This window comes from Pristiophorus japonicus, chromosome 17 (assembly GCF_044704955.1).
Source record: "Pristiophorus japonicus isolate sPriJap1 chromosome 17, sPriJap1.hap1, whole genome shotgun sequence".
Classification (NCBI taxonomy): domain Eukaryota; kingdom Metazoa; phylum Chordata; class Chondrichthyes; family Pristiophoridae; genus Pristiophorus; species Pristiophorus japonicus.
This window is the reverse complement of record NC_091993.1, coordinates 8,270,538-8,295,318: the sequence shown is the minus strand read 5'-3', so window position 1 is coordinate 8,295,318 and position 24,781 is coordinate 8,270,538. Positions and strand designations below refer to the sequence as shown.

General features: G+C 46.0%; 1 protein-coding gene across 2 annotated transcripts in view; it reads right to left on the bottom strand.

Annotated features, from left to right (window-relative positions):
• Positions 1–24,781, bottom strand: part of LOC139227523 (protein unc-13 homolog C-like) — an 801,204-nt gene that overhangs the window by 409,012 nt on the left and 367,411 nt on the right. Inside the window, exons 2-3 of one of the 2 annotated variants that reach the window (XM_070858322.1) lie at positions 16,719–16,741; positions 16,302–16,366 (exon numbers count right to left, since the gene is read on the bottom strand). In XM_070858322.1, coding sequence (XP_070714423.1) covers positions 16,302–16,366; positions 16,719–16,741 — 88 coding nt within the window. The remainder of the gene's footprint in view (positions 1–16,301; positions 16,367–16,718; positions 16,742–24,781) is intronic. The other variant, XM_070858323.1, reaches the window with a different exon arrangement.

Sequence of the window (24,781 nt, the reverse complement as noted above, 5' to 3'; positions counted from 1 at the left end):
TCTGAGCCAAGATCCTTTCTCTCTTCTGTTTTTATTCCATCCTTTATTATCAGGGCTATCCCCCCTCCTTTTCCATTTTACCTATCTCTTCTAGTATCCTGGAATATTCAGTTCCCAACCTTGGCCACTTTGCAACCACGTCTCCGTAATGGCTATTAGATCAATATTAGATCAAACCTATTCATTCCTATCTGCGCTATTAATTCATCTATTTTGTTGCCAGTGATTTGCGCATTCAGATATAGTGGGTAGAAATTCACCGTCGCTCCAAACGGGTATCACCTACCGCTTTTGATGCGTTTCACCACCGCGGTGGGTGAGATGGCAGGCCGGGACCGCGGCAATTTCCGGACCGGGCCACTGCACATTGCTCCCTCTAAAGGCCACGGCCTGCTGATGGTCTGGCAGGCCGTAATGGCCGGGGCCATTAGAGGGAGCAACGTGCAGCGGCCCGGTCCTGAAATCAGCAAGGTCTCGGCGTGCAAGACCATCAGCAGGCCGGGGCCATTAGAGGGAGCAACATTCGGTGGCATGCCACTGCTGGAAACACGCTCAGCGGGCTTAACAAATCCAATCGGGGAAAATCATTTTGAACAGCGGGTTGGACCCGCCAATGACGTCGCCCGCCAGGGACACGCCGAGGTTGGTAAAATCCAGCCCAGTGAGTAACTGAAATAACATACACAATTGATGCTAGACTGCTCGTGTTAATGAATATACCTGTACTAACATTAATCCAGCTCCCTCATGCTGTCAGTCTCAGGAACTTCTTCAAGCTTGTGCCCTTGATACCAGCATTGCTTAAATAAAAAGATTCAAAGACTGACAGAGATGGATGAAACAAACCAAAACAAATCATAAATCTTCCTAAAATATTTGTATTTTTAAACACAGATCCTGACGGTGAAGCTCCCTTCAAATTGGGATTATTTTGTAATGTAATATTGAACCAGTTTTCCTCTCAACCATCGGCCCCTGAAGAAATATCTAGTGTTCGTGCAGTCATTATTAAAAATCACTGGTCATGATTGAATCACTAAGCCCTTCATGGGACAGACATTGAAGAGCACTTCAAGATACATTTTTCAGGAATTCTCTATTCAGCTACACAAACACATACAACACAATTGATAATTTGTGCCTCGTTTTGAATATTTATTCATATATAAACGATTGTAGAAACCAAGGCCCCAAGTTTCCACACGCGGCGAAAAAGGCGCCCCTCAGAGCTGGGCGCCTGTTTCTCGCGCCGAAAACGGCGCCGGAAAAAAACTGCGGTATTCTCAAGCTCCTTGGAGCTCGATGTCTGCTTGGCGCGGCGCACAGGGGGCGGAGCCTACCACTCGCGCCAATTTTGTAAGTAGGAGGGGGCGGGTACAATTGAAATGAGGCTTCTTGGTGCCGGCAACACTGCGCGTGCGCGTTGGAGCGTTCGCGCACGCGCAGTCTGAAGTAAACATTGGCACTCGGCCATTTTTAAAAGTGCTGCAGAAAAAGTGAAGATTTGTTTCTTGGACCCCTGCAAAGGCTTCTATTTTAATTTTCTTGATATTTCTGTGTGTGAGGGAGTGCTTTTAGCAGCACTGCTGAATAAATCACCTGCTGAAATCAGTGAGTTCAGCTTTTCACTGCTAAACTTGCAGAACCGGTGCCTGCAAATTAAGGACTGTGTGTTTGGAGAAATAAAAGTGCCAATTCAACTTTGCAATGGATCAACTTCCACCAAGAACAAAGAATTTCTTGCATGAGGAAGCAAACCATTGCATAATATGTGGTGCACCCATTCTGCAAATTTAAATATAAAGATGTCAATGTGGCTGCCTCTCCCTGTCCAAATGGCCTCAGTCCCCCTCACAGCTCGAAAGCTGCTGCTGTATCTTTGGCTGCCGGCCAGCCACTGACGCCGCCCCTAAAGCGTGGCCGAATGGCCTCAAGAACCTTAATGAGCTGCGTGTGTCCTCGGCTGCCGGCCAGCCACTGACGCCGCTGCATTCCCATGGCCGAATGGCCTCAAGTCCGTCCGGGTGCTGCATCTTCGCGAGGAATGAAGGCCTGCCTCAAGCACCGCAGCTCAGCTCGAAGGCTGCTTGCTGCCTGCCGTCGAGACACTGACGCCACACCGCTGCCTGAAAGGCCTGCCTGAAGCACTTTCACACAGGTAGGAACATGGTTTATTTAATCTTTTCTTTGCTTATAAATTTTTATTCAGGTTGGATTTATTTGTATAATATTTGTATAAGTATAACTAAGGATTGATTGTAGAATTTAATGAACTCCCTTCCCCCACCCTCCACCTCGTTCCCGACGCCTAATTTGTAATCTGCGCCTGATTTTTTAAAGTGTAGACAAGGTTTTTTCAAGCGTACAAAAATCTTCACTTGCTCCATTCTAAGTTAGTTTGGAGCACGTTTTCACTCACGAAACTTTCAAATCAGGCGTCAGTGGCCGGACACGCCCCCTTTTGAAAAAAAAATTAAGTTCCAAAGTGAAACTGTTCGACCTGACTAGAACTGCAGAAAACTAAACGTGGAGAATTCTGATTTCTAAGATACTCCGTTCTCCACCAGTTGCTCCTAAAAATCAGGAGCAAATCATGTGGAAACTTGGGGCCCAAATTCCCAATCTTTGTGCAAGTTATGTATTTATGAAAATACCAATAAAATTCAATCATACACAAAACAAATTCCAGGCCCCAATGCTCATCACAAGTTAACCACTAAATAAACATTTCCTTCCAGCATGGTCCCCCTCACCAGCGTAAGCTGGGCAGTATACATTTTTGCAACCACCCTTGGCTGAACCCAGCCATATTTCTGGGTTCACCTATTTTGCTCTTGGTGTAACACCAGCTGGGACGATTGTCTGCCAATTGCTGCTTGCTCCAAATCAGGTGAGGAAAATTCTAGGGGTGGAATTTGGCAGGGGTCAACAGGCGCGATCAATGGCGGGTCGGGTGCGAAAATAGTTTTTTTTTGACAGAGTGTCTGGACCCTGCTGTCAACCTGTCGCCACGCTTCTTTCCCAAATGCCGGGACTGTCAGTACTGAGCAGACTCGACACACAGCGATGGGGGAGGCAATTCAGGTCATTATGACCTTGTTAACGGAGGATTAAGAACTATTTTCAGCTCATCTTTATAGTTTGCCAGGTCACCCACGGGGTCCATGCTGCTCGGGGATCACGTCAGGTAAGCAGGGCAGGAGTTGAAAACAAGTCTGTGCAGTGTGTAAAATGACAAACCAAGAATCTAGCGATAATAGTATGCAGCAGGAGCTTTGAGAGAGATGGAAAGCAGGAGCTTTCTCTGATGAGGCTAGTGAGGCCCTGGTGAATTAAATCGGGAAATCGGTGGAGCCAATTAACCCGGGGTGGGCATGGGAAACCTCTCCTCTACATATATCAAAATATATGGGGCTAAATCGCCGGCCTGGTCTCATCGGTGGCCATGACGATAGGCACGAGGCAGGCCAGTGCCGCAAGCGGTGGAACAGTCTTGTTGCATCAGCAAAAGTAAGTATTCAATTATTACATTTTAAATTGTAATGCTGCACTGAGTCATTAATTAGAATGTAAATCTCCCGGATTGTAATTATCTGGGTAATCCTTGGTAGCTTCCCGGCTAAGGTCGGAACCTGTGCCCTTTAAGTCTGATTTTGCTGAGATGCCTTATATTTAATCAACTGTATTAATTATTTTATTTAAAGGCTTTGATTGAAAATTGTGGCCAAAGGAATGACTACAAACAGACAGACTGCAAATATTCGACATTTCTACCTGTTTAGTTGAGGAGAATTCTTGTGTGCTGTGAGCAACTCTTTAACTTGGGCACCGTCTCCTTTTTGGTTATGTTGGTGGATGGGGCACGACTGAGCAATGAAGGGTCCAGTCACCTTCACCCAGACTGTGAGAGTCTCTCCGGCTGCTGTCAGTCACACAGTGACCCAGCTTGGACTGGGGGAGAGCTGTCCTGGCTCACTGTCTGCCTTGGGACACTTTGGGACATTAGCTCCGGCCACACGGAGGTTTCCGAGCACAGCCCATGGACACAGTGCCCCCCTCCCATTACCGACCTGTCATTGCTGAGCTCACCAGCGGTCCTGATTTCCCCCACTGGGGGACCTCCATCGATTCAAATAAACCGTCTACCTCCCCTCAGGCGCTGAATGGCACGGCCCGTGGATGGGGCCTTTCCTGGAGATTGTACGCGAGATGTTTGGTGTCAAGCATTAGTTAATAAACACAATCTTATTCAATATTTTATCTGAACATAGATGTTATAACCATGCATCCATTGTGGATACAAACCGTATTAGCATATAACGTTAACATTAATGGTGAATAGCATGTGGGGTGATTAATTGTGGATTACAATATCTGTTGTGTTTTCGTAATGGTACCTAGTCAATTAGCTTATGCCATGCTCTTGTCACGTTTGCAGAGGAAGATATCCAAGAATCGATCTGAGCAGAGGCGGACCGGAGGAGAGCCTGCTGTGCTGCACCCTCTCACCGATCTGGAAGAACGTGCCCGCATTAGTGGGCACCCATAACAGTTAGAAACATAGAAACATAGAAAATAGGTGCAGGAGTAGGCCATTCGGCCCTTCTAGCCTGCACCGCCATTCAATGAGTTCATGGCTGAACATTCAACTTCAGTACCCCATTCCTGCTTTCTCGCCATACCCCTTGATCCCCCTAGCAGTAAGGACCTCATCTAACTCCTTTTTGAATATATTTAGTGAATTGGCCTCAACAACTTTCTGTGGTAGAGAATTCCACAGGTTCACCACTCTCTGGGTGAAGAAGTTCCTCCGCATCTCGGTCCTAAATGGCTTACCCCTTATCCTTAGACTGTGACCCCTGGTTCTGGACTTCCCCAACATTGGGAACATTCTTCCTGCATCTAACCTGTCTAACCCCGTCAGAATTTTATATGTTTCTATGAGGTCCCCTCTCATTCTTCTGAACTCCAGTGAATACAAGCCCAGTTGATCCAGTCTTTCTTGATAGGTCAGTCCCGCCATCCCGGGAATCAGTCTGGTGAACCTTCGCTGCACTCCCTCAATAGCAAGAATGTCCTTCCTCAGGTTAGGAGACCAAAACTGTACACAATACTCCAGGTGTGGCCTCACCAATGCCCTGTACAACTGTAGCAACACCTCCCTGCCCCTGTACTCAAATCCCCTTGCTATGAAGGCCAACATGCCATTTGCTTTCTTAACCGCCTGCTGCACCTGCATGCCAACCTTCAATGACTGATGTACCATGACACCCAGGTCTCTTTGCACCTCCCCTTTTCCTAATCTGTCACCATTCAGATAATAGTCTGTCTCTCTGTTTTTACCACCAAAGTGGATAACCTCACATTTATCCACATTATACTTCATCTGCCATGCATTTGCCCACTCACCTAACCTATCCAAGTCGCTCTGCAGCCTCACAGCATCCTCCTCGCAGCTCACACTGCCACCCAACTTAGTGTCATCCGCAAATTTGGAGATACTACATTTAATCCCCTCATCTAAATCATTAATGTACAGTGTAAACAGCTGGGGCCCCAGCACAGAACCTTGCGGTACCCCACTAGTCACTGCCTGCCATTCTGAAAAGTACCCATTTACTCCTACTCTTTGCTTCCTGTCTGACAACCAGTTCTCAATCCATGTCAGTACACTACCCCCAATCCCATGTGCTCTAACTTTGCACATCAATCTCTTGTGTGGGACCTTGTCGAACGCCTTCTGAAAGTCCAAATATACCACATCAACTGGTTCTCCCTTATCCACTCTACTGGAAACATCCTCAAAAAATTCCAGAAGATTTGTCAAGCATGATTTCCCTTTCACAAATCCATGCTGACTTGGACCTATCATGTCACCTCTTTCCAAATGCACTGCTATGACATCCTTAATAATTGATTCCATCATTTTACCCACTACCGATGTCAGGCCTGCAGTTCTGCCACCTGTGATGGTGCAGATCCTATTGTTGCACCACGTGAGTAAGATGTAAAGCAGTGGTAAACTAGTGGTAACTTAAAGTAATTTAATGGCATTTGATTATAATATATGAATGATGTAATGCTTTGCATGCAGTTTCTGAACTTTTCTGTACTCTCATGTTAATCATATGTAACGTCTCTCGTTCACATTTATTGGAGTAGTGTTGCTCCTCGTACATATGCCAGCGCAGCACAAGCATTCTCATGTCCCTTCTTCTTTGCTAATAACCTCAATTATGTTTTCCAGCTCCCCAGATGCAACAGGAGGCTCCTTTAGCAACACTCCAATTGCTGCAGGTCGTGATCACCCATGGGTGACACACAGAAAAGTGAGGAGGAGGAGGACGATGAAAGTGAACCGGCTTTCTCATCTGTGGTACCTGCGGCCACGTCATCCTCAATGGATGAAGTAGCGGGACCAAGTGGCTTGCAGCAGGGCACTCCGAGTCGTCCAGTGCCCACGCCGACCCCGCGGAGGTCGAGTCGGCGAGGAGGTACACGCTGCGATGGGCAGATGTCAATGAGGACATGGTGTCGATGGCAAACGTCGACATAGGTCGCAAGCTCCACCAGGCGCTTGGTGGGCTGACTAGCAACATTGCCACACTGTCTGCGAGAACAACAGAGGGCATGGAGCAGATAATTGTGGCAATGGGGCGAACGGCCGGCTCTGTTGATGGCTTGCGGCACGCGATAGTTTCAGGATACGGCACTGCACCCCAAGGTGCCGGACCACCAACCAGCAGACCAGATGCGAGACAGGAGGAAGAACTTCCTTCTGACTCGGAAGACGTTTCTTCGGAAACGTCTTCTCCTCCATCCACTGAGGTCATTCTGCCAACATCACCCCCCACCCCACCCCCACAGCAGCAGCCCTTGAGGTGCTCTGCTGCAAGACGTCTTGGTCCCATTACTCGAGGATTACGTGGGAAACGGGAGGTTACAAGGGGGGGGGGGGTCAAGTTACAGGAGGGATGCGTGGCCGCAGAGGGAGCAGTGGGGGCGTATATTATTGTTATTAAAAAAACATTGTTGAATGTTCACTATTGGGGAGGGGAGGGGGGAGGTGAGGTGTTATACAATTTTAAAAGTACCTGCTAATTATTAACATTTTTTATTTAAGTTTACAATTGTTGTGAAGTGTTTTCTCATGATGTAAGGTAAAACATTAATACAAGGATTGCAAACAATGGCCATGGCCAGGCCAGGCAAGGATGAAACATAACGCAACTGTAACTGTCCTCAATGTAACATCACGCAAAGCGTTCATTTATGAGTTGCTGACACAACAGTTTTGCAGCTGCGTAACTACCACGGGGCTTTTCCAGTGGCGTGGGGACATGGGGGCATGGGTTCATCATCAGGCTGATTGTCCTCCCCCTTGTCCGCCTCTTCTCTCTCCGGAGGTGGACTGGCGGTCCCATCTAGCAATTGTTGCCTTCTCCTCATAGCTAGGTTATGCAACATGCAGCATCCCACAATGAACGCAGTGACCTGCTCAAGGTGGTATTGTAGGTTGCCTCCCGAGTGGTCCAGGCATCTGAAGCGCTGCTTCAGAACTCCAATTGTCTTTTCGACGATATTGCATGTGGCTTTCATTGTAGTGCTTCTTGGCTTCTGTCTGGGTCTTATGCAGGGGGGTCATGAGCCAGCTGGCAAGGCCATACCTTTATCCCCCAGCATCCAACCGTGCCCTTGTGGCTGACTCTTAAACAGGTCAGAGACTGTGCTTTCATGCAAGATGTGTGCATCATGGATGCTCCCTGGAAAATGAGCATTTACTGCCATGATTATTTGCTTGTGGTCGACAACGAGCGGCACATTCAGGGAATGGAATCGCTTTCGGTTCCAAAACACCTCTGCATCCTGTAAAGGTGCTCACAGGGCGATGTGCACACAGTCTATTGCTCCCTGCACCTTGAGGAAGTTTGTTATTCTCGAGAAACCCAAAGCCCTCTCACTCTGAGCCTCCCTAGTCATAGGGAACTTTATAAAGTCCATCCTGCGTGTGTAAAGGGCTTCAGTCACCTGTCGAATGCAGCAATGCGTGACGTGCTGAGAGATACCGCAAATATCGCCAGTTGAGGCCTGAAAGGAGCCCGATGCGTGGAAGGAAAATGCCGCAGTAACCTTAACCTCAATGAGCAGTGCGGTCCTGATGGTGCTGTTAGGCTTCAGATCTCCCTTAATTAACTGGAATATCTCACTGTTGACCTCCTTTCGGAATCACAGCCTTCTAACACACGTGTTATCGGACACGTCCAGGTATGATTGCTTGTCCCTGTAAATGCGTTGGGTGTAACGTCTCCTCCTTGTGAGCAGTCTGCCGCCTCTTTGATTGGGCAAATAATGCTCTTCAATAAACCTTCTCCCATCCCTATTCTGCAGTGTGTGATTAGTCATCAATACTGGTTGAGAAATTACAACGGCCGCATCACTATAAATGCCCTTAATTTGTCCTCAACAAATACAAATGTGATTAGATGATTGGCAAGAGTCAAAATCACTCACAAATTGCTTCTCTGCCAAGCAGTTCAAGCAGCCTTTTATTAAAGATCCTCCAAATTACAAAACGGTGTCCATAGTGCCGAGTTAAGGTCAGGTGATTGCAGCGTTTCTTCCTCGTCTTTTTCGGCCAGTAATCATTTGGGTGAATTATGGGTGAAACGCCAAAATCAGGACATAATCGGGCGCTAGTTTCCATTATAACCAATATTCTCAGCCTTACACGGGTATGATGTCATTTTTTAAAAAAAATTAGGCCGGGCGATGCAGCTCATTCCTGTTTGCCGAAAGTTGCGCCGACAATAAATGGCCTATAATTGTGCGCTAGTTTCTGTTATTTATGTACATTATAGATATACTCTCTGTGTAGTCACTGTATAGTTGCATAAGATGGAGACTTGTTTACTGGAGGTACCATCAACAAGGTTCACATTGTACACACTATGCTGGCACCACCAGAGGGTGCAACTGGTGGAGGCCCGGGGGTCACCTGTACACCACAGGTACCCAGGTATAAAAGCGAGTCCACCATATGGTATTCTCACTCTGGAGTTATATTAAATGAACTAAGGTCACTGCAGTTCAAGTGCAATACTTTGCCTCGTGGAGTCATTATCAGAGCATCTAAAGGCATAACAATTAGTGACGAGATTACGGACTTTCACACGAAAATGGCTAACTTTGGTATGTTGCAGCAGTTCGCTGATCCAAGAACAACTCAAGCCCAAAGAGAGCATCCTCACAGCCAGACACCGGTTTTACACCCACCGACGGCCCGAAGGCCAGGAAATCGCGAAATATGCTGCAATCACACTGCAGAAGGCCATCTCCGTGAGCCAGGCATTCATGACCTCGACCTGCGGCTCTAGGCGGATGACTCATCCTCAGGACTCAAACCCGGCAAGTACTGTACACAGACTGCCGCCTTTTAGAGGCTGGACGGTAGAATGTGAATCTCCTCAGGGGAGAGAGAACAGGCCCCCCGAGTCCCTTAACTCCGAGTCCACCGAGGGGGGCTAATCGGTTAGCACCATGCTGGCGTTGCGGAGAAAATCACCAGGCTCACCAGTGCCGTTTTAAGGACTATTTGGTTCAAAGGATGCAGCACAAAGGGCCATTTCTAGCGAATGTGTAAAAGAAATAGGACTCACCGTGTTGAAGAAGAGTCTGCAGAGGGCCATGAATCCAGCGCGGATTATGAAGAAGCAGTCAGAGAGGCAGCTCAGCCCCACGATGAAGTGTACGCAATGTTTACCTGCACCACAGAATGTTCCCCGTTGAGAATGGAAGTTGAGATAAACGGTGCTCCAGTCTTCATGAAAGTGGACATGGGGGCAAGCCAGTCAGTAATGAATCAAGAAGCCTGAGAGGCTATGGGACAATCAAACTGAATGACCCAAGTTGGTCCCGGTTCAAGCAAAGCTACTCATCTACACCAATGAACTCATCCCGGTCATTGGTAGTGCAAATGTTAAGGTACTCCATGATGGCGCGGTGCACAAGTTACCACTGTGGATTATTGCAGGTGATGGACCAATGCTACTCGGAAGAAGGTGGAAAGAGCAGATCCACTGGAGCTGGGAAGATTTCATCCCTCCAGCGATTGACGTCCCCGGTGCTCAGAGTCAAAGTAAGCCCCCAGCTGAGGGTGGACCCGGCACCAGAGAGCAGACCAGCACAGCACCCGAGACACAGACCGCTCAGCACGACTGCGTGGAGATGATCCAGCTGAGATGACCCGAATGCACCTTCCAGGCTCCAGTTTCAGGACTTGGGAGGAAGAAAATCGGATCCAAAGGCGACTTCCCAGCTTCGGTGGCAGAACCCGGTAGAGAAGAGGATCACAGCAGCCGACATTGTGGATGGAAGAAAGATGGCGCCCAAACCGCGAGGTGAAGCACTGAAGGAAAAGATGGCGGTGGCCAGACCACGAGGTGCAGCGCTGATGGAGCAACACATGGCACCAAGCGAAGAGGAGGATTGGGGTTAAGATAGCAAGGCTCTCTTAAAGGAGGCCAGCAACCCATCACACTTAAAGGAACTGTCCCACATTCTCACACAATGTAATAACAACTGAGAGCTAAATGTAAAGCTTGTAATTGATGATCAGAATTTTATACATGTAATAAGCAAAGTTGGGCAATTGCGATTGGAGCTACAGTTTATCTACAATAAGCAATGAAACGTTGTGTGATGCAGGATTTCAACTGTATTCTGGTTATGTAGCGGGCAAACACCCATCGGGAGCACATAGGTCCAGCGGGCTACCCGATGCTGTAGCCTGCGCCCCTGGGACCAGGGTGATGCACCACGGAGTGTGGCCACAAGCAGCTAAAATAGACAAGCTGCAGAGCAAGCGATCTCAGGAGGGCAACGGCACCAGTATCGATACCCTGCCCCTGATCGGCTCCACCTCTCAGGCACCCGATGGCACCAACCGCCACGAGCCTGAAAAAGCAAACTGCGCTAAGGCGCAGCTCCCAGACCCAATCGCTGCCGAGGCTATGCCCAGGAGCGAGGGGTCACCCGCGGCGGTTCTCCCAATTGGGACAGGGACCAGCCAGGAACCCAAACCAAATAACGCCCAGGCAAGCGAGTTAGCAGTTCCCTGTACACTGCTAGACGACTGTTCCTCTGGGAGCAGCAGTGACCCGGGGCACAAGGAGAGGACAGGGAGGTCACAGGCGTCTGTGAACCTGCCCGACGCTAGGAGCAACAGCAAAAGCCCAGAGAGCGGGCAACTTGAGCCAACCGGGTTCCCACTGCCAGCACCGGGCAATGCGCTGCTATCAGGCTGCCTGGACACCATCCAGCAGCTCTGGAACTAGCTTGTCCTCACACACCGGTGCTGACCCCAATACTGATCCCAAAGATGTATCTACCATCAATGTATCTCACCAGTCAAATGTACTTGCCTCAAAACTGTACCACAAATGCAATGATGTAAATGTAAATTTCCTTTTCTGGACGAATGTATATGAATGTGATGAGCCACCGGCATGATCTACACATGGGGGGGAAAAATGGATGTATGTAGCTACGGACACACACATGGATCACACCCAGAACCCACTGAAGTTCCACTGCATCATCGAACCATTCCAACTGGTAACCACTACCCAACGTTGTAGCAATAAGTACTTGGGGGTTAACAGGGAGAGAGCCAAGCCAAAGCACAGCCATGGTGCAAGGGCTATTGGCACTTAAGTCTGGGGAGAGCCAAGCCAGAGCACATAGTGCAAAGGTATTGGCACAAAAGACTTGGGGCAGAGTGATGTTATATATGTACACTATAGATATACTCTCTGTGTAGTCAATGTATAGTTGCATAAGATGGAGACTTGTTTACCGGAGGTACCATCAACAAGGTTCACACTGTATACACTATACTGGTACCACCAGAGGATGCAACTGGTGGAGGCCCGGGGATCACCTGTACACCACAGGTATCCAGGTATAAAAGGGAGTCCACCATGTGGTATCCTCACTCTGGAGTTATATTAAATGGACTAAGGTCACTGCAGTTTAAGTGCAATACTTTGCCTCATGGAGTCATTATCAGAGCATCTAAAGACATAACAGTTTCCATTTTTCATTAAAAATGGGCGATAGCCTGAATCTCAGTGCTTATATGGGCACTAAATGGACGATGATGTGCCAAAAGTCTTATTTGTAGCAGCCATTAGAGCAAACAAAAAAAATGAAAATATGAAAGCACCCATGTTTGTGCATAAGACTAGAGAAGTTTCACTGGATTCAACTTTGAAGAAGAGGGGAATCTGATACTGGATGAAGTAATGAGATACTGAAAACCTCAGTGGAATCTGACCTATGGAAAGCACAGTTTTTTCCCGTGTAGCAAATGAGAGAAACCATTGATTAGTGCACAACTAAATTAAGAGCTTCAAGCAAGACGTGAATTTGATAAACTACCAGGATCACTAATGAAGGACATGTTGGTTGGTTGAATACCAGATAATTCTCCGAGGGAAAAGCTTCTGAGAGAGCAAGATCTGGGGTCAGATTTCTTTTCTTTTGCGCTTGGATGCAAATAATCACCAGCGTAGAGCACACAGAGGAAATTCAGGTTAGGATGATCGTATGGCCATAATGGAGTCTGTCCAATTTTCTGCCCATTTAAAATAATGTTTAGAGCAATATAAAAACTGGCAAGCAAGGTCACATATTGGGACCACTGGAACCTTAGCCATTACCACATTGACCATCTCGAAAAATTGGTACTGGTTTGTTCCTGTGGCAGAGGAATCATGGAGTAAGAAGTTCTGATCAGACACCATGGAAGCATGGAGGTAGGGAATTCCAAAGGGTTGGGTCTACACAGCTGAAGGCACAGCGTCCAATGTTGGGGAGAAGGAAATGAACAAGAGATCAGAGTTAGAGAATTGGAGAATTTTTTTTTTGGGGGGGGGGCGGGTGGAGAGTACTTGCAGGGTTCGAGGAGGTTACAGAGTTAGTGAGGGCCAAGGTCACAGAGACCCTTAAACATGTGAATTATACATTTGAGACTGGTGACTGCAAGTCAATGTAAGTCAGTGACAACAGGGGTGATAAATGAGCAGGCATTGGTGCAGGATGGGATACAGGCAACAGAGTTTAGGCTGAGGTGAAGTTTACAGAAGTGGTGGTTGGGAGGCTGGCTGTCTCTCCATCTCTGGTTAGAAGGCCTTTCACATGTATGGATTTATGAAGGGGAAGTCATGTTTGACAAATTTGTTGGAGTTCTTTCAGGATAGAACGAGCAGGGTGGATAAAGGGAACCAGTGGATGTGGTGTATTTGGACTTCCAGAAGGCATTTGATAAGGTGCCACATAAAAGGTTATTGCACAAGATAAAAGTTCATGGGGTTGGGGGTAATATATTAGCAGGGATAGAGGATTGGCTAACTAAGAGAGAACAGAGAGTCAGGGTAAATGGTTCATTCTCTGGTTGGCAACCATTAACTAGTGGGGTGCCGCAGGGATCAATGCTGGGACCCCAACTATTTACAATCTATATTAACGACTTGGAAGAAGGGACTGAGTGTAACGTAGCCACGTTTGCTGACGATACAAAGATGGGAGGAAAAGCAATATGTGAGGAGGACACCAAAAATCTGCAAAAGGACATAGACAGGTTAAGTGAGTGGGCAAAAATTTGGCAGATGGAGTATAATGTTAGAAAGTGTGTGGTCATGCACTTTGGCGAAAAAAAAATCAAAGAGCAAGTTATTATTTAAATGGAGAAAGATTGCAAAGTGCCGCAGTACAGCAGGACCTGGGGGTACTTGTGCATGAAACGCAAAAGGATAGTATGCAGGTATAGCAAGTGATCAGGAAGGCCAATGGTATCTTGGTCTTTATTGCAAAGGGGATGGAGTATAAAAGCAGGGAACTCTTGCTACAGCTATGCAAGGTATTGGTGAGGCCACACCTGGAATACTGCTTGCAGTTTTCGTTTCCATATTTACGAAAGGATATACTTGCTTTGGAGGCAGTTCAGAGAAGGTTCACTAGGTTGATTCCAGGAATAAGGGGATTGACTTATGAGGAAAGGTTGAGTAGGTGGGGCCTCTACGCATTGGAATTCAGAAGAATGAGAGGTGATCTTATCGAAACGTATAAGATTATGAGGGGGCTTGACAAGGTGGATGCAGAGAGGATGCTTCCATTGATGGGGCACACTGGAACTAGAGGGCATGATCTTAGAATAAGGGGCTGCTGCCCATTTAAAACAGTGGTGAGGAGGAATTTCTTCTCTCAGAGGGTTGTAAATCTGTGGAATTCGCTGCCTCAGAGAGCTGTGGAAGCTGGGCTATTGAATAAATTTAAGACAGAAGTAGACAGTTTCTTAAATGATAAGGGGATAAGGGGTTATGGGGAGCGGGCAGGGAAGTGGAGCTGAGCCCATGATCAGATCAGCCATGATTCTATTGAATGGCAGAGCAGGTTCGAGGGGCCGTATGGCATACTCCTGCTCCTATTTATTATGTTCTTTTCTATTACAGGCCAACACACATTTCCACAACCACTTAGATTATGTTTCTTCCTACCATTCTATTAGTTCCCCCATTTCTGTTGTATCTGATCTGATGACTCCGCTTTCCTCACCTCAGCTTCTGTAATGTCATTACTTTTCCTCTGCCAGGGTTCACCTTTAACTGTGATCGACAAGGCATCTCGCGAGGCTTTGCTTTCATTACCTCACCCACAATAAGCAGCGACAATAAAACAATGCTTTTTTTTTTTTAAAAACAGAAACATCAGAAAGCAGATTTTTTGAATCCTCACACCTTACACAAGGATTTAATTAGGATATTGTAAGCAATGCTGTCGATAAAACGTCCACTGATTTTGATGGACAGAAAATCCGATTCTTTCCCGCAATGTATTATGCCCCTTACTGGGTCTGGGACTCGAGTCTGCTTTCAAAACTCCAAGATAGAGAAGGACTGAATGGGCTCAAATCTTAGTCTACTGAAAATTATATTAGGATTCCAGGTTTGGTAAGTAACCTGACTTGGCATCAACAAATTTGATTGCACATCTGCAAATTATATATAAATATATAAATATGCAATAGATGGTAAAATTCAGATTATACCACTTGAATCACACATCTGCAGATTATCACGCTTTGTAAAACAGTCTTAAAATGCTGTGTGCTTCTGAGCTGAAGCCTGCAACTGATGAGCATATTCCAATTTTCAAAGTTCCTAACCAATCTCGGAATGCCCTTAAGGTCTGTATTCTAATGGCAACATTTTGTTGAACAGATGCAAAACAATCTTAAAATACTATCTGTTTCTCAGCTAGAGCCTGAAGCTTATAAGCACATTTCAATTTGCAAAACTCCCTGGCCAAACAACAATAAAACTCAGAATGACCTGTGTACTCTTTACTTAACTATTAGAACCGGTTATCTTAAAGAGATACAGATCCACAGTAGCAGAATACTACATTTTATGTTACACAGTATAACACTCCTGCCCTTAAAAAAGTAAACCATCTGATTTACCATGAGTAATAGCATTGGACAACTACTAATATATACCAAATTATATATGTTATTCCAGAGAAGCCTTTATTTAACAGCAGAAATTGGTGACAAAGGAAATGATGATAAACAGAATAAATGATGTAAACCTAAACTACTTTAAATGGGCTAATGCCTCTACCAAATGAACACAGGAGATCATACAAGTGTATTAAGTGTTTGGCAATTCATCAACAGTAATTTCTAGGTTCTAGCTTCTAAACCAATAGTTCCTATAATTATGTAAGAGATATAGATAGAGTTTTACCTTTTACATTATTTGTATAATCAGACTAGAGAGTAGATAGATCAAGTCCACTGAATTTTAGGAACAATCTGAAAGCTAAAAGTCCAGTTTTGATCTTCATTAATCTGCACAAGAGAGCCTGATTATTGTGTTGTGCTGTAATAAACCAAATACTTCAGAAATGTGCAAAATATGAACAAAACTAAAACTTGTATCAATAAAGAATTAACTCTTGCAACTGAACCTTTTAAATGATACTCCTTCAAACCTCCATAACATCTCCATAACCATTCAACTAACAGATATGCCAATTCAGCCTCAACCATCAACAATGTAAACGTACACGGGTAGCTTGGTCTACTTGTAAAAGTTATTAAATTGTGCACTAAGATGATTCGAGATAGATATAAAAAGTAAGGCACCAAAAATTATTTTGTTTAGTTGTTTAATGGTTTGTAAAAAAAAACATTGCTGATAGAAGATCAATTTTAGAAATAGAATATAATATTAACTCACCCTCCGAGGGCCTTAAAGCTGGAAAGGGTAGCTGCGTCAAAAACATTTCCACTTGGTAGCTGAGCCTTTAATAAAAAACAAATAAATAACGGTAAAGATTATGGAGTCCTAAGCAATGAATGTGCAGTTTTATGCGGCATTCTATGTTTTTTTTCTTTCTGCACGTATAATATGAAATACATTATGAAAAAGTATGTTTGTGGAAGTTTACTTTCAGCAATAAATGTCCTGTTTACAAATGCATCATATACTGAACATATGACAAATAAGAGAAATTATATCATGTGTTTATAAAGGTGGGTTCCATGCGATACAAGTAGGATATGAAATGAACATCTTTACTACAAAGACCACCTTAAAAAATGCAACAAAATTCAAATGATACTTTATGAAAGATGAAACACAACAATTTAGAACCTGTTGATCCACAGAACTGTTATCTGAAAAAGAACCAAGGAGAGGAGGACATAATATATTAGATTTGCCATATTCTACAGTAATATAATTTGCTTGTCCATTCATATTATAAAATAAACAGAATGAAGAAATACTCCAGTTACCACAGTCGTGCTATTAATTACTTAAATGAAACTAAATTAATGCAAACTTAAACTAATGGAAAACAGCTCCAAAAAGTATAAAGTTGGTGAAAAAATGAACTAAAGCGCTACAAATTCCTACACAGTAAATAGCTGCTACTGGCATGTTGTCACGATTTTAAGCAAAAGAATCTTAAATAATTATTTAAACAAAATTTAAGCATTCAGTCCAATCATTGCACTGTCTAATTGTGAAAGAAGCAAAAGCTAATGATTTCAATGTTTATCTTCTCCAGCTAAAAAACATTTTGTAACATGCCATTTGACATAAGTGGAGTTTCAAATTTAACTACTTCTGGAGTTTATTATCTTTTACCATAACATTAAAAACAAGTCTCTTCATAAATATATTCATGATATTTGTCACCTTGACCCACAACTCTGATTTGAATTTGATAACTGACTGAATGCCCGCTTCATTTTATTTTGAACTGCAAGCTGTTGCGGAAACTGTTCATTAATTAAAATGGTTTTGATGCCGTCCTTTTATGCAACACCAGTTGATGCCCAGATGTTGATAGGCTCAAGAATTCAGCTGCGGTGTGTGTTCATCAATAACACCTGGAGGCTGCTGCTGTGCATTGGCGCCGGTGTCCACATTATGTAGCACGGAGGTCTTTGAACTGTCAAAAGTGCAGCGCGTATTATAATGCAACCTGCAGCACCCGCAGTGCTGGCAGTCTGCACACCTGACTCTTGTACATTTCTAGTGTGGTGTGCATTGCGCACCAGGAATGCCAAGTTAATAAATACCTTGCATTATGATGCGAGGTTAGCTCAGTTACATCCAGACTTGCATAGCCCCCAAAAAACGGCTGATGTGCCACCATTTACTCGGGGCTGCACTATTGGATCCTGATCTTTTTTTTCCTGATGCAATTAGTGTATCTCACTTGGAACACAATTTAGATCACTGTTATGCACAATTATTAATTGTAAAACAGTTATAAAACAAAGCATTGCTTGATGGATTCTACAATGAGTTACTGAATATTCTGCACAGAAGCACTTCAAAAGAGAATTGGAATATTAAATACTTATTTTAATTGCTTAAGGATAGCATTTCACAAGCTTTAAATAATCTGAATATTCTGGAGTTCCACTTGGCTATTTTTGGCAATAAAGGACTACTTCTGCAGAAATTTTCCTCAACAGATTGTATTGGTGAGCTAGAGTTCACAATAGGCTCGATCGTACAGGAAGGAGTGAAATTGTTGGGCTTTTCTCGTTCCATGATTTATGTTCTTAGAAAATCAAGCTGTTAGCACTGATAATGCCTACCAGATAAACTTAAACATTGACAAGAGACCATTACAGACTACGAAACTGGTGTTAGAATTGGAATTTAGGAGCTTGAAGCACAAACACTCCAAGACTTTCTCCGACAATGTATTGGTACATCTATGTTCAATAAACCTGATGACAACACTGAATCATAATACACACTGGGCCCAATAGCCATCCCTTTCAGCACAGGAATTCCCTACTCGGCATCATTGGAGGAGAACCATCAACACAATGGGCCCAAGTTTCGGCCTCAGTTGCTCCTGATTTTTTGGAGCAACTGGTGTAGAACGGAGTATCTTAGAAATTCAAATTCTCGGCATTTAGTTTGCTCCAGTTCTAGTCAGTTAGAACAGTTTCACTTTGGAACAGAATTTTTTTTTCAAAAGGGGGCGTGTCCGGCCACTTACGCCTGTTTTCAAAGTTTCGGCAGTGAAAACTTACTCCAAACTAACTTAGAATGGAGTAAGTGAAGAGGGGAGAGAGAAGGGGGGAGGAGAGAAGTGGGGGGGGGAGAAGGGGAAGGGGGGAGAAGGGGAAGGGGGGAGAAGGGGAAGGGGGGAGAAGGGGAAGGGGGGAGAAGGGGAAGGGGGGAGAAGGGGAAGGGGGGAGAAGGGGAAGGGGAAGGGGAGGGGGGAGGAGGAGGAGAAGGGGGAGAGGGGAGGGGGGAGGAGGAGAAGGGGAGGGGGAGGGGGGAGGAGGAGAAGGGGGAGGGGGGAGGAGGAGAAGGGGGAGGGGGAGGAGGAGAAGGGGGAGGGGGAGGAGAAGGGAAAAGGGGGGAGAAGGGGAAGAGGGGGAGGAGGAGAAGGGGAAGGGGAGGAGGAGAAGGGGAAAGGGGGGGAAGGAGAAAGGGAAAGGGGGGAAGGATAAGGGGAAAGGGGGGGAAGGGGGGAAGGAGAAGAGGGGGGAAGGAGAAGGGGGGAAGGAAATAGGGGGAAGGAGAAGGGAGGGAAGGAGAAGGGGGGGAAAGGAGAAGGGGGGAAAGGAGAAGGGGGGAAAGGAGAAGGGGGGAAAGGAGAAGGGGGGGAAGGAGAAGGGGGGGAAGGAGAAGGGGGGGAAGGAGAAGGGGGGGAAGGAGAAGGGGGGGAAAGAGATGGGGGAATGAGATGGGGGGGAAGGAGAAGGTGGGGAGGGAGAAGGGGGGAGGGGAAAGGAGAAGGGGGAGGGGAAAGGAGAAGGGGGAGGGAGGCTGAACGGGCCGGGCCCGGCCGGGCCCAAGACTTTGGGCAGGGCCCGTCCCCAGCACCAGATTTACAGGTAGGTGGCGTTGGGTTGGGTCGGGTCCAGGGTCCGGGGTCGGGAGCATGGGTCGGGTCGGGGGGAGCGCGGGTCGGGGTCGGGAGCATGGATCAGGTCCGGTCCGGGGGGCGGGCGGTCGGGAGCACGGGTTGGGTCGGGTCGGTTCGTGTCGTGTCGGGGGCGGGGGTGAGGGAGGTCAGGTTGGGTCCGGTCCGGTCCGGGTTGGGGGGGGGGGGGGCCGGGAGCGCGGGTCAGGTCGGGGGGGGGTTGGTGGGAGGGAGGTCGGTTCGGTTCGGGTCAGGGGGGGGGGGCGGGGGGAGTGTGGTTTGCGTCCAGTCCGGGGGGTCGGGTCCGGTCCGGGGGCGGGGGGGGGGGGGAAGCGGGAGTCGAGTCGGTGTCGGGAGGAAGCAGGAGCTGGCCGTGGGAGGCAGCCTTATCCATGTAGCCCCAGTGAGGCCATTCGGCCAGGGCTAGGGGTTGTGTGCTTCGGGCGCCTCCCACACAGTTTTGGGCGCCTAGAGCTACTGCACATGCGCGCCCACTGTAGCGTGCATGTGCAGAGGTCCCGGCATTGTTTTCAGCGCAGGGACCTAGCTCCGCCCCCTACAGCTCGTGCTGCGGCGCGCCCAGCTGCAAACGACCTGCAGGGAGCCAGAGAATCTGTAAGTTTTTTTTAGGTGCACTTTGTGGCGCGAAAAACGGGCATCCAGGTCGGGGCTGCGCCATTCTAGGCGCGGCCCGAAACTTGGGCCCAATGGGTGCAGCAGTTCACGGAGAAACCTTCTGAGAGCAACGAGGAATGAGCAATAAAGTTGCAGCTTTTGGATACCCACATCCCGAGAACAAATATATAAATTAATTTTGCATCCCTATGAAGCCAAAACCAATCTACAAAGACAGAAAATGCACAGTATCGCTGTCGTATTAAACAGAGGCTATTTCATGATTTATTTCACTTTAAGTTGTAGGAGAATATCAGAACATGTATGTATTATATGAACATTAACTCCAGCTATTTCAGCAGATAGCTGACTACACCAAAGATTCTAGGGGAAAAAAACACCAGTGCCAAAAAATATCCACAACTTTGTCCAGAAGTCAGAATGCAAGCCTCAATAAAAGCATGCTTTGGAAGGAACTGTGGTGATGGCACACCAGGATGAAACACATACTGCAGCTCTGTAACATCTGGTACCTTACTTCAGTGTTTCTTTTTAATTGACGAATGTTTCATTGCTCATATAAACCTAAAATTACTTTTGGAATTCTATTTTTTTTACAATAAAGGTGCAAAGCATTTTGGGATTTGACCTCCAGGTTGCAAATCTGATGGTACTTTTATGAATTTTTTTTGAAGGAAAAGATCTGGGTCAAACTCTTCTTTGATTCATTCACAACAATGACAAAAATGTTGTCACTGAGCGAAATATAATACTTGTAACTTCTAATTAAAAGTCTGCTGTAATTATTTAATATTACTGCCTTAACTTCCAGAAGCAAATCATCACTCCAAGTTACATAGGTTTAATAATTTCAGCAAGTAATGGCACTAAAGTTCATGGGGTTGGGAGTCATATATTAGCATGGATAGAGGATTGGCTAATTAACAGAAAACAGAGAATCAGGATAAATGGTTCATTCTCTGGTTGGCAATCAGTAACTAGTGGGGTGCCGCAGGTATCAGTACTGGGACCCCAACTATTTACAATCGATATTAACGACTTGGAAGAAGGGACTGAGTGTAAAGTAGCCAAGTTTGCTGGCGATACAAAGATGGGAGGAAAAGCCACATGTGAGGAGGACACAAAAAATCTGCAAAAGGACATAGACAGGCTAAGTGAGTGGGCAAAAGTTTGGCAGATGGAGTATAATGTTAGAAAGTGTGAGGCCATGTACTTTGGCAGAAAAAAATCAAAGAGCAAGTTATTATTTAAATGGAGAAAGATTGCAAAGTGCAGCGGGACCTGGGGGTACTTGTGCATGAAACATAAAAGGATAGTGTTATGTATGTAACACTATGCAACCAGCATTCTACCGCCACCAGAGGGTGTATCTGTTGGAGTCGCAAGGGATCCCAGCATCCCTTGGAAGCACTGTATATAAGCAGGCCTCCCATGCTGTACCAGTACTCTGGAGTTAAAATAAAGATACTAAAGTCACACTTACTCACGTCTACAGTACTCAATCACATTACTTTATTCAGGACATAACAGAAAGTATGCAGGTACAGCAAGTGATCAGGAAGACTAATGGAATCTTGGCCTTTATTGCAAAGGGGATGGAGTATAAAAGCAGGGAAGTCTTGCTACAGCTATACAGGGTATTGGTGAGGCCAAACCTGGAATACTGCGTGCAGTTTTGGTTTCCATATTTACGAAAAGATATACTTGCTTTGGAGGCAGTTCAGAGAAGGTTCACTAGGTTGATTCGGGGGATGAGGGGATTGACTTATGAGGAAAGGTTGAGGAGGTTGGGCTTCTACTCATTGGAATTCAGAAGAATGAGAGGTGATCTTATCGAAACGTATAAGGTGGATGCAGAGAGGATGATGCCACTGACGGGGGAGACTGGAACTAGAGGGCATGATCTTAGAATAAGGGGCCGCCCATTTGAAACGGAGATGAGGAAGAATTTCTTCTCTCAGAGGGTTGTAAATCTGTGGAATTCGCTGCCTCAGAGAGCTGTGGAAGCTGGGACATTGAATAAATTTAAGACAGAAATAGACAGTTTCTTAAGCGATAAGGGGATAAGGGGTTATGGGGAATGGGCAGGGAAGTGGAGCTGAGTCCATGATCATTTCAGCCATGATCTTATTGAATGGCGGAGCAGGCTCGAGGGGCCGTATGGCCCACTCCTGCTCCATTTCTTATGTTCTTATGTAAAGAATGACAAATCTCCAGGATCAGATGGTTTCCATCCCAGTATTTTAAAAGAAGTAGGTGAGAACATTACCGATGCCCTAACTATAATCTTCCAAAGTTCTCTTGATTCAGGAACTGTTCCTTTATATTAGAAAATTGCACATCACACTGCAATTTAAGAAAGGTGAGAAAGGGAAACCAGAGAATTATAGACCAGTTAGCCTAACATCTGTTTTGGAAAAATTACTAAAGTCTATAATTAAGGATAGAGTGAGTGAACACCATGGGCTGGATTTTCGACTTTTCCGATTTCGGGGCGCCAATCACGGCTGCACAGTAAAGAAACCGCCTGAAAACAGGTTGTGCCCTCAACTGGAAGATTCAGCAAAAAATTAAGATGCACGAGCGTTGATGTTAACTTCGGCATTGTACAACGGACTTTGTGTACCCGAGCCGAAACTCGCGGAGGTAAAGATGTTTTATTGTTGTTCAGTGCCCTGCAACATAACGTTGTATATTTGTGGTTTTATTTTGGTGGGGAGAATTTTTTGTGATTTTGTTGCAGTTAAATTTATGACTCATCATTTGCCATTGGTGTCTTGTGCATCATTCCAACATTCATCGGAGATGTGCCTTTATGGGGGCAACATAGCGTGTCCAGTATTAGCGCCATCCCTCAGTTTCCTCCATTTAGGAAAGCCGGTCCATTATGAGCTGGTGACGTGAAAGTGTTGGTCCGGCAGCATCTCCACGCTGCCTCCCCCGCGGATGGGGTGGCTATCCAACGGGGGCCTCACCAGGCTACTCTTCATCGTCCTCCTCCCGAGGTGGGCCAGCAATCCCCACTGGCAATGCCTGGCCCCTCATGATGGCCAAGTTGTGCAACATGCAGCACATCACAATTAATTCAGATACCTGTTGAGGGGAGTATTGAAGGCTGCCTCCAGAGTGGTCCAAGCATCAGTCTGACCGTCAGAGACGGCATATCTCTGTCAGCACTTCCTTTCGGAAGCGCAGCCTTCTCACACACTGCACCTCAAAGAGTTGGAGGTCTGAGCGTTAGTGCCTATAAACCCGTTGGGGGCAAGCCCGCCTCCCCGGACATCTTCGGCCTCTCCTCATCCATGGGCCGACATGGCCAAGAGCCCTTCCTCTAGCTTGACGTCGCCTGGCAATAGCATGGAGCATGATACACTGGCGAACTAGTAATGCCCCCATTAACTTTTCTCACTGAAGTTGTAAGGGCATTGTAATGGCAGGTAAAAGTGAAGTTTGCAAGTCGGAGCTTCACGCAGCGTTATTTTGCGCAACCGTTATAGTCAATGTGACCTGCGACGTAGGGTCCTCATCCCTCCATTCAAAAATGCCGCCAATACTGCCTGCTGCACCCTGGGACCACCTGTTTGTTTCAGGCATTTCCTGGGGCGGGCGTTAAGTGAGCTGTAAGGGCCGAATGTTCCAACCAGGGTGACTGACGTCATCATCACACTAAAAATGGATGGCGGGGCGGTAGGTTTTTGCACTAACCAGTAGCCGAATCTACCGGCTAGGCAGTAAATCCTGGATGCCCGGCATTACACCCAGAAACAGCATTTACCGTCCCATCGGGGCGCAAAAAAAGGCACAAAAGAGCAGAAAATCCAGCCCCTTAAATTTTCAGCTGATCAACGAGAGCCAGCGTGGATTTGTAACGGGCAGATCATGCCTGACCAACTGGATTGAATTTTTTGAAGAAGTAACTAAAGTAGTGGACAGGGTAATTTCTACAGATGTTATTTGCACGGACTTCCAGGAGGCATTCGATAAAGTCCAACATAAGGGATTGTTATTTAAAATGGAAGGTCTTGGAATTGAGAGCAAACTGTTCAGCTGGTTAGGAAGTTGGCTGATTGGCAAGAGACAGAGAGTAGGGATAAATGAGCAGTCAATGTTCCCTTAAGGGCTCTGCAGCTCCCACGCCGCCGGCACATCAGCTATTAAATAGGAAAAACCGCACATGCATGGTACTTTGAATCAGCTGGACAGCCCCTTAAATAGGCCGCGCACCCAAAAAAAATGAAAGGAAACATTGTAGTACTCACGTTGGCAGTATGTGACGAGTGGTGTCCCACAGGGATCAGTATTTAAAATTGACTTAGATAATGGGATGGGGAGCGATATCCAAGTTTGCTGATGACACAAAGATAGGTGGCATTATAAGCAGTGTAGATAGATGCATAAAATTATAAAGTGATATTAATAGATTAAGTGAATGGCCAAAACTGTGGCAAATGGATTTCGGTGTAGCCAAGTGTGAGAACCAAAAAACGATAGCACAGGATATTTTCTAAATGGTGAAAAGCTGGAAACAGTGAAGGTCCAAAGAGGCTTGGGATCCAGGTACATTGATCATTAAAATGTCGTGGACAAGTGCAGAAAATACTCAAAAAGGCTAATGGAACACTGGCCTTTACATCTAGAGGACTAGAATACAAGGGGGTAGAAGTTATGTTACAGC